This window comes from Nilaparvata lugens, chromosome 10, assembly GCF_014356525.2.
Source record: "Nilaparvata lugens isolate BPH chromosome 10, ASM1435652v1, whole genome shotgun sequence".
NCBI lineage: Eukaryota > Metazoa > Arthropoda > Insecta > Hemiptera > Delphacidae > Nilaparvata > Nilaparvata lugens.
Window position 1 is genome coordinate 13,753,862 of NC_052513.1, and position 18,344 is coordinate 13,772,205.

General features: G+C 33.4%; 1 protein-coding gene across 8 annotated transcripts in view; it reads right to left on the reverse strand.

The window, feature by feature from the left end:
• Positions 1-18,344, reverse strand: part of LOC111045819 (transcription factor Sp9) — a 285,561-nt gene that overhangs the window by 43,089 nt on the left and 224,128 nt on the right. For all 8 annotated transcript variants that reach the window (XM_039436366.1, XM_039436365.1, XM_039436364.1 and 5 more), the window contains one exon: positions 3,764-3,838. In XM_039436366.1, the coding sequence (XP_039292300.1) occupies positions 3,764-3,838 (75 nt within the window). The remainder of the gene's footprint in view (positions 1-3,763; positions 3,839-18,344) is intronic.

Here is an 18,344-nt window from a genome sequence, read left to right on the forward strand (position 1 = left end):
GGGAAGATCTTGAATTTCTTTTTATTCAACCCTCGTTGAAAGGAAAGATGCTCAAATCCATTGTCACGGGTGATCATTGTTGCTTTAGCTCGACAAATATCCTACTATTTTTAACACTGTATACTCAAGGGTGGAAACCGACGGGATACTACCACTATATACGTAGTTTCGTGCTAGTACAGATATAGTTGTGTGGCGGAATAGTGCTAGCTTAAACCCCCCGCCAAGATTTTACAACCTTTTAAAGACCGGCTCATCCCTTGGAAGATGTTTGCTTTTCTTTGAAAGTGAACTCCAGTGGTGTTCAGACGTTCTACAGAAGCTATTTATCTTACAATGATTGAATTATTGGTTTTGGATGAGGAGATATCTTACAAATTTGGGATAAGAAATTGTAACCATTGAACGTTTCTTTCCAACCTTATTACTATTTGCTACCTTGACATTGAAACGAATTAGATTATTAATCAAATTTCATTTCCTTTTTTTATAATATTATAAGTATTAACATTTAGGAAGAACGAAGAGAGCATTTATTAATTTCTGCTTATCTACGTGCAGATATGAAGATTTCAACCATAGGTACCCAGAGGTACTATCTAGAACGTTGTGTGAATCTTTGATGAATGTAAAGGGGCGTACAGACTTATGCACCACGAACATCCGCATTCTATTTTTCATCAGCTGATGCTATACTTTTTATATTTTTTGTGGCTCACTGTTTCTGTACAAATACAGATATAATTGAAATGTACTCCTCATTCAAGTTAGTTTATTCAAATATTTACTTGGGAACAAAGTATTGAAGTTTCAACAGAGAAGAGAAAAATGTCCAATGCAAATTAATTTGAAATACCATATTCCAGTAGTTATGATAATCCTGAATAGTGCATCATGCATAGGAGAGTATGAATATTGCAGAGTAGAGGAGAGAACAGTTTGAAGAGCAAATTTATTTAAAATCCTCCACAAATTATAATGTTGAATGAAAACAAGGACAATGTTCACCGACGAGATAAACATCTAAAGGTCTTGGCTGGACTAAATATTAATGCAGTGTATCATAAATTGCAGGAACCATGCGCTAAAAAAGTACCAAATCGCTTGTAGTATCGGACATGTGATTTTATGAATGAATACATTACAAGCCACAGGCAAACCTGATGAAGGCATATCGTAACTCAGCGTCATTTGAATTTCAACGGCCTCTAATGAGGCATTCTTATTAACGAGAGCAGAATCATTATTTTCTGATACGAGAATGAGGAGCAGAACAATCATAAATGCATCACTTCTGTCAACAACATAACGGTTAATGAGAGTTTAATAAATTGTTGGGTTTTATAGCTGCGTTAATAAGAGTTTGATACGTTTTATGGCTTGATACACAGGATGTCGTCACTAGAATAATTTTAGGATGGCTTCTTGATAAATATTTCAATAATTATTGTTTAATTAATATCATTGGCGGAGGTATAGTAAGTTTATTGTCAAGGGATACATTTTGTATTTAAGTTCCTAGATTCCCCTAACAAGTGCTGACATAAATATTATGCCAAGCTGTGTGAGCCATAAATATGTGCATTGAATTTTGAAGAAATCTAATTGATCATAATAATTATGTAAATAGTATATACATTGCTACGCTGGTGAGTTGTTCTAAATGAGCTTATAACTTGAATTCACGAGTTTGCTACAACCAAAATCATCAGCAGGGAGTATGTTGATTGTATTGTTACACTATCATTATGAAAATATTTTTATGAAAAATAAATTTGAATTTGAAACTGTTCCTTTAATGGAAATTTACACATTATTCATTTTTAAATAATTCATAAACTTTCTGTCCCCACTTCAACTATTGATCCATTAACTCTATTGTTTAATGTTTAATTGATCTATAAATTGAACAGTTGTTGCTCTTTCGAGTTCTCAGTGCATTGTTCTCCAGAACATTTATATATACTCACATCAATAAACATTTCAAACGTTTCAATGATTGATTCCAAGCTTTCAGATTTAGACATTATTGAATTTTGACATCTTACCAAAGAATAAGTTGTCACATTGAATTTTGACATCTTACCAAAGAATAAGTTGTCAATATTCTAGCTCTTGACTGTATTCAAATCTTTCACAATAACCTTTCAAATATCCCTTCTTAGTTTCACAGGTCAAACTTAATCCAACCTTTTTTTTATTCATGATTGAATGCTCAAGGCAGTTTTATTCTCTACACACGCGTACAAGTCAAACATTCAGATTAAATATGTAAATTTTCAAACAAATAAATAATAAATGAATAAATTAAAAGCTGTCTGAAAGTCGCTTCACAGAATAATATTTATGTATATCTTAAGTATATGAATAGTGTATCAATTATTAAGTATAGATGAATGTCTAGTAGCTATGAAAGCTACTTAGGAGGCCTATAAATGGGAAAAAATTCGTCCATGTAAATATTATAAGAATTAATCCTTGCCGAATAATGTAGTAAAACTTCGCAACGACACCAAATTGAAATCTGTAGCGCGTTTTTTAGATAGTTAGCACAACATTTTTGCTCAATTTAGTGCAAGTGGGGAATTATTTGGCGCACACGCAAAGAGCAAGGTCAACAGCGTCATTGCCAACTTGATCCGGTGATTATTTTTTATTTAACGCGCCAATAAAAGATGGCGATCCGGGTCAGATTTGATTGAGCTATTGATCAACGATCACGAGACGGAGAAAGATTCGGAGGAATTTGTGAGAGTGAGAGAAAGACGGTTAGAAAAGTCCTATTGATAGAAAAAGAGAGAGTGATTGTTGATCAATACAGTATGTTTTTGTGTCAAGTTCAGACGAGATTTTAATCGAGCTATGTTGACCATATTGACTGAGTTTGCTATTGAAAGTGAAAAGCGTCACCTATAAAAACTAGATTATAATTTTCTAGTTGAAAAATATGGTTTCTGAGTACAATAACTTGATTTTAATTCCCCTCTAGATTATAATATTAATCAACGGATAATAATACCGTATTATAACTTTTCTCCCGATTATAATAATTGTGGATCTGATAACTGGATTATGATTTCTGTCTACCTTATAATCACTGGATTATAATTTCTCTAGAACTTATAATGAGTAGATTGGAGTTGGATTATTCCTTTCCTGGTTATAATAGCCTGCGATTATTTTAGTAGTATGTATGACGTAGTATGTATGACGCTTATGGTAGTAGGAAATAAGAGTTCAAAGATCATCTGTTGTCTATAGATGCTTTATTGACTAACAGTTTACTCAAATTTAAAGAATTCAGAATTCAGTTGTAATGTGTTACATTGGAACCGTTTTCCAATATAAATTCTTTAGAAGAGGAAAACCACAGAGTTAAGCTGGGTTTACACCAAAGTTATTAACAAAATGTCAATAACTTAATCCTTATAGATTCTATTAGATTGAACGGAACTTGACAAACACATATGCTCATCATGTGTATGATTTAAGTTATGTACAATCTAATAGAATATAATATAAGGATTAAGTTATTAACATTTTGTTAATAACTTTGGTGTAAACCCAGCTTTAAATGAATAATTCTCATTTAAAAGATTTCCAGTATGACATTTTGGAACTAATTTGTCCCACTTCCAATATTATGAAAAGTTGTATGGGGTTTCATCCCTCCAATCTCTCCGCTATGATTCAATCTGATATGTTCAAATTCTTTTCTACCCAATTGGAACTTGGAAATTCATTAATAAGGAATTTAGCTCACCATTATTTCTTGTTCTGTTGGCCATGAGTCCCCACATGAAACCTTCCCACTCAGTGAAGATTGTAGGTCAGGAACCTGTAGACAAAAAAAAACAATAAATATAAGTACAAATCATTAGTTACAATGAGAGAAAAATAATGAATCCATGACCAACTCATGGGAGAATATCAGAATAATATAATCCATTCATTCATTAAAAGATAATAGTTAAGGACTGAAAATTTTGAATGAAAAAGACAAAGAAATTGTCAAAAAACCACTGATTTACATTTTCAACCACTGATCTTTTTTATTCAATATGAATAATTACCACAATATCAACTTCTCAACTACACAAAAAGACTGAAAATTTTGTGAAGTGACTTAACCTATTTCGGACTATGTGTAACTTCATCCACATTTGGGAGAGGAAAAGCACAAGGTTACCTTACATTTTCTCTCCCTATCATTTTTATGATGTACTTATTGTATAAATTAATAAAGAATAGATACAATCCATGTAAAAACATGCATAATCAATGATACAAAATCTAATCTTCTAATAATCTTGAGTCTTTTGTTAATGTTTCTCTCAATTTTTTATCTTCATGAATGAGGAATGAGAAATTGTGGTTCAAATTTCCAAATTTTTTGGTGGAAAAAGTATTTGGATTTAGCAAGTATTGTGAATTTCTCATATTATCCAATGGAAGGAACCAAAGTACAGTACTAGAGTCTAGAGAGTTTCAATATGGAAGAACCCTTGAAAGAAATATCGGACAGATGCTTGCCAGAGCATGCATCTTGAGATCTCATTTAATAGGTTGAAGAATAGATGACTTTTCACGCTCAATAATTGTAATGAGGGTGCTGATGATGCCAACATCATTGACTGCTAGTTATTAGTAACAAGTCTTTGAAGATCACATTTCATATTGCACGGCCCATTAAACGGTCTGCCACCTTCTTCCCATCTTTCTTCTTCTTCTTCCTATTCATCTTGTTTTCTTCCACATCTTCCTTTCCATTCATCATTCATCTCTACCAGTCTATCTCTCCCTTTCTAACTCGTTCCTCTCGTTGAATTCTGCAGCTCCCAGCAGGAAATGTGTCTATAAATCATGGGAATCTTTTGAAGTTCACTATTTTTGGCTTATTAACCACAGAGAAAATTGAACCATTGTGGATTTTCTCCAAAGTTTTTCAGAAAAGTGGATTCACGTAGATTAGGTGTGAAAATTGTTTATTTGTTACTTATTGATTTAACGATTTTTTTAGATTTTTTTACAATTTGATATGGGGAAATCTGTTTCATTGTATTTTACTTGTCGCTATGAAATTTTCTATCCAATAGAATGTCATTAGACTTGTTACATCGAAAGTCGAACTTACTTGTATGAGACAGAGTGTATTCTTTTGGAAATACCACCAATATTGAACTACCGTACACAGTAGATAATTGATGAAATGAATATTATGTTCTCCGTTATCCCCTAGGAAATGACTATCATGGTATATAGATTTGATGTACAGTATGATGAGGTGAATAATTAAGTGTATAGAAAAATATATTGATATGCAAAAGGAGAATAATTTCATTTTCATTTTCATTATTCTGAAGTTGATAAGCTAATAGGATAATTAAAAAATTTGCCCTTCCATCAAATTTGAATCATACTATTATCTTCCATTGGATCTTCCAATTGTAGACTGAATTTTCTTGACACCTTTGAACAATCTCCAATCTCCTCAATTAATGTGTTTTGATGCATAATGCATTTTTTTTGACGCAAATACAACACTAATTATTCCTTGCAACTACTACCAGTGTATTTTATTGATTTACTTTTTCTCGGTACTCCAGTAGCACAAATTGAAAATTTCTTGATATCTGAGCAATAAATCATTGTCGAACAATAGGAAACTTCCTCATTCGTTCATGAAACTTGAAGCAATATGAATTGTGATTTTTCAATTGAATTTCCTTATTCTAGCGCAGTTGCTCAATTAAGGCGTCATTCATCTAGCTTTCTCCTCTCTCATAAATAATTTACTTTTGAAATAAGATACAGCAAGCTACCGAAGTATTGGCATATTGAAATCAACTGGTAGTTGGAATATTTATTTATTTATTAGGTTAGCAAAAAAAAAAATACAAGAATCGGAAAAGAAAAAACAGGCTATTGCCCAAAACTTCTTCAATTTCCTAATTTAGTTTTAAATTGTCCAAATATTATAGGTTATGTCCATTCAAATTTCTACACCAAATCACAATCTAAAATATAAATTAGAATAAAACAAACAATTTTAAATTTGGATGGATTAATAATAAAAGTTTCTTAAAAACATGAAACAAACTATAAATTCACAAAATAAATAATAAAAACACTTAAATTTTGAGCTCGAAAATATCACATTCACCTTAGCTATATATTGGAACTCACTTGATGAATAATAATTTTCATTATCTTTTTTTCATTCCAAGTTTATTTAATTCGTAGATTATCAAATTTTCATTGCAAATTTACATTGCAGATTATCAATGTTACATTGCATGTAAGATAATTGTTCTATTCCAATTTGACTGGCTGATCAGAGATTCATTTCCAGTTTTCTCCTCAGGTTGAAACCAATGAAAACTTTACGAAAGTAAAGTGAATTTTGAGAAGTCACGACAGTATTCTTGAATGACACCATTTTCTATAATTATTTATTTATTTATCACATTGTGCACAAATACTTAAAATGAGGAAAGGCACAACAGGCTCATGCCCAAAACTGTCCCATTTCCAACTTATACTATACTGTCCAAATAAAAATTTGAAATAAATTAATATTAAACTTTAAATAAATTATTATTTTAATAGTTTGTCTTGGGACTCTGTCTCGTATTCCTTTACGAGACAAAATCCCAAAAGTTTAGGAGTCAGAATCAAGCACATTTGATTGATACTTTATGAAGTTCCATGACGCAAACTCATAAATAAGAAATAATTATCGCTTCTTAGCACGAACTAACACGATCTAACAAACAATTCATTTCAACAACATTTTCAATTAGCTATAACAAGCTTTCAAAAATTTGGCAAACCAATTCATTACAAACGTTTTCTACCGTCATTACAGCACGGTGTGTACAGATTCAAATTACTTTTCAAATTAGCTTTCGAGAATTTGGAAATCGCCATTTAAATTCACCATCTCAGAGAACAGCCTCATCTATTCTGAGCTAACTTAGCACACCTACATTTCGGCTCAGAAATGTTGAGTTGTTAAAATGTGTTGGAAGTCACGAGTGGACCTTTCACACCTCGCAGTGTTTTACTCAGTGTGTAATTGCCGCTGTAGGCTTAAACGGCAACTAAAACACCCAGAATAAGTTAATTGCATGCTAAATATGGCATCCTGTTGAACCAGCTCACATTTATATAGCCACACAAACCTTTCGTGATCGTCGTAGCTTACGAGATTGAAGTGAAACTTTTTGAGAGCGAGGAGAAAAATTGATTGAAAGCAAATTATTTCTGGGATAATGGGATGACTGCTGGAACTTGTCCTTCTAGACGAGGAACTTTCGGTAGTTCGACCGTTTTAAATTGAATTTTGCGCCCCGGGCTTGAAACTGAGATGAAGTTACTAAGAATTCTTCGGCCACTGTGCGGTTGGTGGAATGACTTCACGGTTATCGAAAAATTTTACAGGAAAAGAAAACGGTATTCAGTGTAAGTAATCAGTAAGCTTTGACCTAAGCTTTATATAACGTGGATTTGATAATGTTCTAGTACAGTAGACGTTTGCAACTTGGGAGGGAATTTAAATTCAACATAATTTTTGAACTCCTATCAAAATTCGGAAAAGGAACAGTTTTGGACTAAGCCTGTCGGTTGTTTTCTAATCATGCATATGATTTGTATCATAAAATGTGTATTGTATTGTGTATCATAAATGTGGATGAAATGAATCCAGAAAAAGACTCTATGATAAAACAATTTTTCAAATGTTGGCTCAACTTGTTTATCTGATATAAATTTACATTGTGAATTGAATCTTTTATCAAGTCAAGATTATAATAATATCTTCATTGGAATTTCTCAAAATTCAACTGTTCAATATCAACAATCCAATATAATTTCATAATCCTATTAATAATTTCAATATACTATACTATAATCCTATACTTTCAAAAACGATGAATTCTTTCGAGAAGATGCAAAATCTCCAATTTTAGTTCATTATGTCCCACTCCATGTTCGCCTGACTGACATTTTGATCACATCAAAATTTTATTGTAGCTCCAGAATCTACAAAATAGTTGTGAAAATTATTCTATCCCCTTGAAGTAGTTGGTTGTCAATTATTTTTCCTCAAACTAAGAAACAATCTCATATGATAATTTTGAAACCATTGAAGAGTATTTTTGACTCCACAAACTACTCTAGTAGAATTGTCTTCTCTTGAGCTATTTTTTGTAAATATTCCTACACAACACATGATAAAGAGTTCTCATTCAGTGCTCTGTTCCCCAGTGGAATACTACTTATAAATTTCCAGTTACTAATCTAGTAGAATTGGCTCCATTTGGAGTTATCTTTTGTAAATATTCCTCCACAACACATGATAAAAAGTTCTCATTCAGTGCTCTGCTCCCCAGTGAAATACTACTCATAAATTTCCAGTTACTAATCTTTTAGAATTGGCTCCACTTGGAGTTATCTTTTGTAAATAGTCCTCCACAACACATGATAAAGAGTTCTCATTCAGTGATCTGCTCCCCACTGAAATACTACTTACAAATTCCCAGTTACCGTTAATAATATAAAGAAGGTCAGTTGAAGCCCTCAGTGAGAAGTATATATGCTAAAACTCCATGATAGCCCATGATTCGGAGAATAACTTGTTCCCATTAACTAGCACCTCATTCATATAATAGTGAGTTCATTCCTCGAAGTTATTTGAATAACTAATATTCGTCATTACGAGCATTACTCATAACAGCAATTCAAAGAAACAAACTAGCAGGAAGTTACTGACACCATTCTAATCTACGAACACTCGAATATTAGTCTCGTTGAAATATATGGACAACCCCATCGGATCGGTTCAACTTTGAACAGGAAACTAGTCATAAACAACACTATCTCTGTCTTCCAGTAGGTTCAGTTTGTCTCTGTCTGTTTCACACGAAGTCGGAGGTAGTGTAGAATCGACATGGATTCGATGTTTTCAGGTTGGTGTGTATAGGGAGTCTTGTTGCTTCTTAGGAGGACTGAACTACAGACGCCTCCGCCTCATAACGAAACGGTAGCCGAGCGGCAAATTGGGAATAATATCTTCAAATGTTGATTAATCACTGACAAATACACCGAACAGTAGCCCCGTTGACGCCCCCCTTGCCCCCCGGGGGCCCCGGAATAAAATATTCATTTGTTTGAAGCGTAAATTCATTACGGACAACTTCATCTGCAGAGAATGAATGGTAGTGAATGATGTGGACCCTCGGGCTGGATCCTCTAATGAGCAGTAGCCGTATCTCTGTGTCCGGACCAGCGAGATGCGTCTAACTAAACACGAAATGAAATTGAAACCAAACAAAGCCGAACCCCTCTAATCCGAACGGTAGACAGGTAACAACAAACACGCATTTAAATGATAATTTAAAGCTCTTCGGGACGATTATGCACGGCGTAGGAGGCAAAATTGGTTTCTTAGTTCCCCAATATTTCGGTTCGTCTGTTGATGAATGATGAGAGTTTTACGACGGTATTAAAAAAATGTCGACACTGTGGGAATGGTGCGTGATGAGGTTGGAAATCATCTGGTCGAAGTGGTTTTGTGAGGTGGTTGTCCGGTTTGCTCGTTCCGAAATGATCGATAATATTTTGTAGCCGATATTGGTTTGTTTGTCGTGTGTTATTTGCCGACACGTATGGCAGAATTGATGGGTGAATGACTGGGAGTATATCAGGTCGTCAAGTTCTCAGCTCATCAAGTATACTCTTGACCATTTCTTGAGATACTGGAGAAAATGGAAAGTTGAGCCATTCAGTCTGTCGAGTTTCACTGCATCAAGATTTCATTGCAGGCTGATACACATTCAGCTACACCGTTGTACACTATTTAAGTGTTGGTGAGAATGGGTTAGGGAGAAGTTACTTGAAGGTTGAGAATCAGATTAAGGGTTGGATTTTTGCCTTTTTCACTATTCAGATTTTTTATAGTTTCAAAATTAAATATATGATACTGTATTCACTGAATTTTCTGAAAAATTTACGTACTGAAGCTGCTTACCCAGGTTTATTCTTGAGCAATTGAGATCTTGATAAAGTGAATTCCACACAAATGACTATATGAATGGAATCATTAATGACTGACGAAAAATTGAGTTTAGAACACTGAGCTTTAAGTAGGCCTACCTTGAATATGCACCATTCACGTCAAACGCTAATCTACGATTACATGAATACATGGTCCCATTTAATATAATGTGTTTCATTCCGGGTTTAAACCAACAGCTGATATATCTCTGAGCCGAGAGAGTGTATAAGGGTAAAAATGAATAGTTATTTTCTGATTAATGGTGTTGGGTTTCACACAATAAAGTGGATAAAAATAATATTCATTCAACTACAAGCATTGATATAATCAATGAAGAAAGTTGAAACTTGAAATTCATTTACACAGGGATACTATAGCTCTTAAATATCCTTATAAATTCAACCGAACAACTTTAGCAATTCCAAAGAGAATCTAAGTCAGAACATACAATATTATATGACAAATACGTAACCAAAGAGCTACTGTAGTACTAGAATATCCTTAAAAATCCAGTTGAATGACTGTTACAATCCCAAAGAAGAATCAAAGTCAGAACATACAATATTTCTATTACAAAAATTTATATCCAAAGAGCTACTAACTGTAGTACTAGAATATCCTTCAAAGTCCAGTCGAACGACTCTTAACAATTCAAAATAAGAATGAAAGTCGAAACTTTCATTGATAAAATCAATTGAGAAAATTTAAATACATAAAGGAAAGGGATACTTTAGTATGTGAATATCGTTCAAAATCTAATCGAATGACTCCAACTATCTCAAAGAAGAATCAAAGTCAGAACTTTCATTGACAATCAATGAAAAAATTGAAAAATATCAACAAGAAAAAAAAAGATGAACCAAAAATTTAGTCTGAAATTGTAAATGGGGCATTTTTATATTCTTACCATTGAAGAATAGAAAAGTACAACCATAATTGTATTTTTATTAAATTCACTCATTTTTAAGAAACTTATTGATTTGAATATTGATGAAAATCAAATTGTTGATGGTTTATATAAAATTTTAATTTTGGATATTAAAGAAGCAGATGTAAGTTACTATTAGCCCTGTACTATTAGTACTGGACTATTAGCCCAGTCAAGGAAAGATTATAGAGGGAAAAGTTGGGAAAAAGACAATTTTTGACCCCACAGTTCTGTTAAGGATAGTAAGGAGGTAAACATATCAAAAGTCCCCACCCCTACCCACTGTGCTAAGGGGGTGGGGGTGGTTTGAAGATACCATTTTTTGGTTTCTTGCATAACACTCAAAAACTATGTATCCTGAGGACTTGACTGTCATATAACAAATTGAAGCTTACATAATTTCCAACAATATTCATTCAACAACTCACTATCATCATCTATAGCAAATATAGATGTGCTATAATGTGTAAATATCGTACAAAATCCAATCGAACGAATCTCCAACAGTTCCAATCGACAATCCAGCAGTCTCAAAGAAGAATCGAACTCAGAATACAGGTCAGGATTGACGGAGGACTTCCTTATTAATGAGGGATCCGAACCAAAAGGCTGGGAAAGCTAACCAGGAGCCGCGAGTTGATTTAGTAAGAGCCTCGGCAATAACTGCAATTAAGAAGCGGCCGGCTGCTGAGCCTAGACACAGAAATTTATTAATGACGTATAATATTTCTGAAGTTCGACGTGGTCTGATTTTATTTTGGCGCCTTTTGAAATTTGGAACTGCCGACCTGTTTGGGACTCGGGGACCACTTTAGTGCAGGTAGCCACCAGATACCTTATAAAATATATCTATTTATGCATAACGTGTTTTATATGTCTGTGAGATTCTCTATAGATATATCCTACTCATGATAAATTTGAATCATGTTTTGATTGGGTATTAAATATTTGTATATATTTGTGAGATTCTCTATAGATATTCTACTCATGAAAAATATGAATCATAATATATTGATAAGGTATTAGATATATGTATCTATGAGATTCTTCATAGATATCCTATTAATGATAAATATGAATCAAATATCGAATAGGTATCAAATATATGTATATATCTGTGAGATTCTCCATAGATATCCTATCCATGATAAGTTTATTATGTATTGATTAGCTATTGATTATATCTGTGAGATTCTCTATAGATATCCTACTCACAATAGAAGTGTTATACATTGATTAGGCATTGAATATATCTATCTACACATATAATGTGATCTCTATATATATTTCTTGAGTCATCTATGTATGACAATATACGATATGTATGAATATGTTGGATCTATAACAACACACAATATGTATGAGTTTTATATCTATGTTGGGTGATATCTGTGTTGGTAGATATCGTTCACAAGATGGACTTTTCATATTTTGTTCAGATATTGAATATATCTATACAAATATATGTGTCTACACTTATATATATCTATTCTACACGAATATATCTATAACAGTATACACAATATGTATGGGTTTTATATCTATGTTGGGTTGCCAGTCTGACTCAATTGATGATCTATAACTTGTTGGTCTTAATTGGATCCACTGATCGACTCATATTCATTAAATTTAATCAAGTGTTCTGCAAGTGAATTATGATGATGATGCATCCTGGCATATTTATGTGTATACGTGATGCAGTTTTTTTCTACTTTTTTCGAAAAAAGCTTTTATGTAGTTGCTTTAAAAAGGTTTTATCATGTTTGAAAATGCAGTTTCTAAATATTTGTAAACAGTTCGATATTAATAATATTGCTAATATTTTAACCCTTGATAGTACTCTGGAGGAACATCTGTAGTCTATTCCTTTTTAAAAGTTAATTTGAAGAGGTTTTTGCAGGAGTATTATTGGCCAGGTATATCATACAATATGAATGAGTATGGAAAAAGAAAATCTATTGAAAAGCAAGATGAAGATATGAATAATCAGAGTTAAGAGAAAATAAAGGAAGAAACATTATAACAGATAAAAAAACGAGAGAAAACGCTCAAATTGAAATAGGATGGAAAGGTTGAGAAACAGTATTTTGGTTGATTTAATTATGATGATGATTATGATGATGGAGATGATAATGATGATGAAGAATAAAAGATTGGATAGAGGGAAATTAGCTACTAGGATGAATGGAGAGGGATGAAAAGGTGGAATAGAGAGATTGAAACAGGAAATGGATAAGAAAAGGAGAAGATATAAAGAAGAAATCGAACAAAAAAGATGATCTTGTGAATAAGAGGAGGGATGCAAGAAAAAAATAAGACAAAGATGCGAAATCATCAGACAAAGATGCAAAATCATCAGATAATGATGATTTAGATGACGATCATGATTAAGACAATGATGATGGTTCAAAAGACACTTGGACAATGTAGAGGAAGAGGAGAAGAAGAAGAGAAGAAGAAGAAGAGGAAGACGAAAGAGCACAGAAAAAGCAGCAGCTGTGAAGTAGAATAAAACAAAATCGACAATCCAGTTCACTTTTAAAAGTCCATGCAAGAGGCATCGATCATATTTGGTTGCGGCCCAATTAGATGTCAGAATGGATGGTGGATTGGTTGCTGGATTGGGGGGGGGGGAGTTCATCAGAAGGGTTGGGAGGGGTGAGGAGGCAACACAGTGGCTGTTAAGCTGCATGTTGGGTTAATTACCACTCCCGAAATTGACTTATTTTATTTCCTCAGTATTTTATTGCCTCTGCCACTCTGCTAGCTGTTCGATCGTTTTGGAGCTTCGAAAAAGATGTTCTTCTTTCCTCGTTTGAAATCTTCTTTGGTTACTTGTGTCTTAGAAATTGAAAGAAAGACCTAGGTTTAGATTGAAGATTGATTTGAAAGGGGGTAGACTACTATTAATTAATTGGTAGTTCCATATTTTTTAAAATGTATGAATCAGGGCTACTTTTTTGTATTCTTGTTTTATTATTTTATCAATTTTAAAGGGTACTATGATTATATTTTATAAATACTATTAATTGGATCGAACAGAGTCTCTCTATTTAGTTGAGTTGAGTAATTCAAGAGAGGAGATTTTGAAATAATTTTATCAGAAGTCAAACAAAATTCCAAGGGCTTTGCTTTATAGAATGTTCTACTCTCCTTGTTTGAAATCTTCGATTTCTTGTGTCTTAAAATTTGAAAGATCCAGGTTTGTATTACAGATTGATTTGAAAGCGGGTAAACTACAATGAATTGAATTGAATTTAGTATCTGAATCTAGTTGAGGAATAACGATTCAAGAGAGAATATTCACTGATTTGAACAAATTTCAAACATGATTCCAGGTTTGCTCCATAGAATGTTCTTCTTTCCTCGTTTGAAACTTTTTTGATTTGACTTTGATTAAGTGAAAAAAAATCCAGGTTTAAGTTGCAGCATGGGATAAAACAATCTAACCTTCTCTCTGATTGCAGATTGATTTGAAAGGGAGTAGACTGCAATAATTGCATTGAATTCAGTTCTTAAATTGAGTTGCGGAATTCATGATAGCAGATTTTTTACTGATTGTAACATTATTTTATCAAACAAGATATCAGGGGTTTGCTTCAATGAAATTTGTGATTTCTGCAAAACAGCAATTATTGGGATTATTACATAATTTACATGCACAAAATGGCATGAATTTATCAAGAAAATGATGCTTGTCTAATGTGAGTACATATTTTGTCAGAAGTGATCGGTTTACAAGACTGAACTTTCATTCAGATTATAAGATCACATACTGACATCTGGAGCTTTCAAACATCCCTAGGGAAACCTAAACTAGAATAAAATAATCAAATTACAGAAAATTCCTTATATAATGGAAAACGACACCTCGATTTTTGGATTCTTGGACACAGCTGGTCATCTTCAAAAATTCAACTAGTTGACAGATGGACAGGTATTCCGTCTCTGTGTCCCTCACTCACTCTCTCTCACACACTCTCTCTCTCTCTCTCTCTCTGACTCTCTGACACATTTCACTTTCTCACTTTTCCTGCCACTGTTTCTCTCTTTTTTCCCTACCACGCTCTCTTGCTTTTTCTCATTCTCACCCTCCCCTCCTCTGATCCACTCATCACTCTAAATCTCTTCATAGTTTCTCTCTCTAGTTCTATAGTCTCTGATAATGTGACACTTTGACTTGACCCTTGAGAGATGCGAAAGCCCTTGAAAACTATGTCCCAAAACAGAGTAGAAAGAAAGAGAGTGAGGAGGCTAACAGCTAATCCCTAGCGAAAGTGAGAGAGATGACCCCTGCACATGCGCATTAGTAGTGGGACTTTTTTTAGAGTGGTGGGAATTTTTTGCGACTATCGGGAATTAAGAATGACAGAAAAGCCGATTTCTGTCGGTCACTCGCTTTGTTGGCGAATTCGAAACGCATGTTGACCGCTTTTCGGGACAAAACCGAAATGTGTTTTTGATTTGTTATATTCGAAACGAGATAAGATAGAAGGAGAAAGGCGAGATGAGATGTTTGTCAAGATGACATCTGAGTATCGGAAGAATTGGAACAAGATTTTGTGAGACGTCTCATAATTCAAATCTTATTTGGAACCTCCAGGGATTAGGTTGGGTTAGGTCAATCCATCTGTTTTCCTATTGTAAGATCCCTTATCTTCAAACACATTCATTTGAATCAATGAATCTCCTGCGCTTTTAGTTCTGTATTGTGAATTTGTGGTAATGTGGAAGTCTGTTAGGCTTTCTGTATTTCTTTTTTTCCTTGTGTTATATAGATGCAAAGATTGTTGCTTGATTGAACTATGTATCAAGTGAATGAGAATAATATTATTGGATGAGAACTTCCTGATATTGTCAAAACCATTAATTTATTAAAACAATTTAAAAACTTTTTTCAAATCATAGTGATTGCACCAAGGAATAGAATCGTATAAAGGAATAGAGAAGGATGAGGAGATTGATGAGAGGGAGATGAATAAAGAATAATACGAATAAGAATCGGAAAATCATAGAGAGGATGATGGAAAGATGAGAGTAATTTAAAATGAGGATGAATGTGAATGATGAAAAATCAATGACTGAACTGTGAAAGGAGAGAACAATACTTGATCAAAAAAGGGTAGATATCTTTAATTTGTTGAATGATTCACGAAGATAATGAAGAGAAGGATGTCAACAGAAAAAATATAGAGGATGAGAGAAAAGGAAAGGAATAAAGTAAAAAATTTAATAATTGGATTCAAATATAGTAGTGACTCTTCATGACTATAGGGTAGAGTAGACTATGCTAGGATGCTGCTTGTTAATGTAGTGATAATAGCCCAGGAGTAGAATAAAATGAAAAATTGGAATGCTGGAATTAAGATGATGAATTTGAAAGCATACTTTAAAGGTGTTGGCTCTCAATTATTATTGATATCATCAGAAGCCCAGTCAGAGTTCAGATGAGAAATGAAAAACAAGATGAAAAAGGGTTGAAGAATAACGTGGAGGGAGAATTAGAAGAGGAGGTGAAGGAGGAGGAGGAGTAGTTGGTGGAGGAGTAGGAGGAGGAGGAGGATGAGGAGGAGGAGGAGGAGGAGGATTGAGGAGAGGGATGAGGAGAGAGAGAAAAGAAGAATGGAGAAGAAGAAGAAGAAGAAGCGGAAGAATACGAAGAAAGAAGAAGAAAAATAGAAGAAGCAGAGATACAATAATAATTGATAAAAGGCATCGCGACTTTAGTAGTGTGAGAAGAGTGGCGCCAACCATTTCAGTGTCGGAAACCGAAAAAGAAAAACACAACAAAGAGAAATAAAAAGAAAAAGAAAAGGATGAGGAGGAGGATGAGTGAGAATGAGGAACACAAACCAAAGATTGCCGCGTCACTTCGGTTGTGGTCATTATTGAAAGGTTCCTCACTACTCAAACCCTCTCTCTCTCTCTCTTCTCCCCCTTTACCATTATTACAATTCTTTCTTTCAGTTGCTGTCGAAGAATGGAAAAGAGAAGAGATGTAATAGAAGGTGAGAGGAGATGAGAGAGTCAGCGCCATGATGCAATCTTCGACTCTACCATATATTCAAGGTTGGTAGCAACGATCGTATTGTCTGTGTAGATTTTTGAAGAATCGTGTGATTTGGAAGAAATCAGCTCTGTGTACTATACAAGTTTCAAGTAGCAGGTTCCAAAAGTTAATTTTTGTTAAAAATTCTATCCATACCATAGTCGTTAAGACAGCAATAATCAGTCTAATACATGTTGATACTATAATTTGATGAAAGTTGCTCTATTTAGTGTTTTCTTATTGGATTCGTTTCTATTCAATGAATAGAATAGAATTACCTTTTTTTTAGATGAAGTGGCGAAGTTGGACAGTAATGTCGATTCTACCACTTGAATTGAGAATTGGGGAATTCAGAATCAAGCACTTCAAGTATTTTGAATCAAGTACTAATAGCACTCAAGTTACAATTTGGTTTCTGGGTTCTTGTTTTCAGTTGTTTTCAATTTACGTTTTTTTTAACTAATGTAATAACATTGAAAGATGAATTAATATGGTAGTCCTTGTGCTATTTTTTTTCCAAATTTATAAGTGACAAAGTCCAAGATAAGGTTAGAATTTCACGTGTACAATTTTTATAAAATTTTATTCCAAAATAAACATTAAAACTATAAATTTTGAATTTAGATGACGAATTAATAAATTAATTAGAAATATTCCACTCAACTGCCACTTGTAACGAATAATATTGAGTTATTTAAGAAAATTTGGAACCATTCAAGAAACACAAACTTTCAAATACTAAAGCTCAGCTGACAAAAAAAATTATTAATTCTTAATTGTTAAAATACGGTTTCTTGCTATATTGTATACTTTATACGGAATAGGCCCACAAAACGTGTATGCAGTATGCACTCCGAGCCTAGAAAGATAATGGAACATTATCAAATACAGAAAAATTTTGTTAATATAATATGAAAATCAAACTTATCTATGAAATGAATTGAATTGCACAAGGAAATGTCGAATATGCTATAGTCTTATGTGAAGAAAACCGAAATTCAATGCGAAAACCAAAGTAAAAAACGTTCTTCCCAAGCTTGAAAAGCAGGAAGCGAGCCAAAAATAGCCGTAATTGAAGGAAATATTTGAATTTTTTTCAAATTCAAAGTGAATTATGTAAAGTAAAATGGTTTTATATCGATGAAATGATGAGGCTTCTCATACATACATTACTCCTTTATAATCTCACAAACTTACTCCCACATACTTTTACATAGCCTCCTCTACCATCAGAAGTTCATAGCCTTCAACTATCTCATGCATAGTCTTCTAAACCTTCTGTACGGTGGCATGAATACTGACCGCCTGGA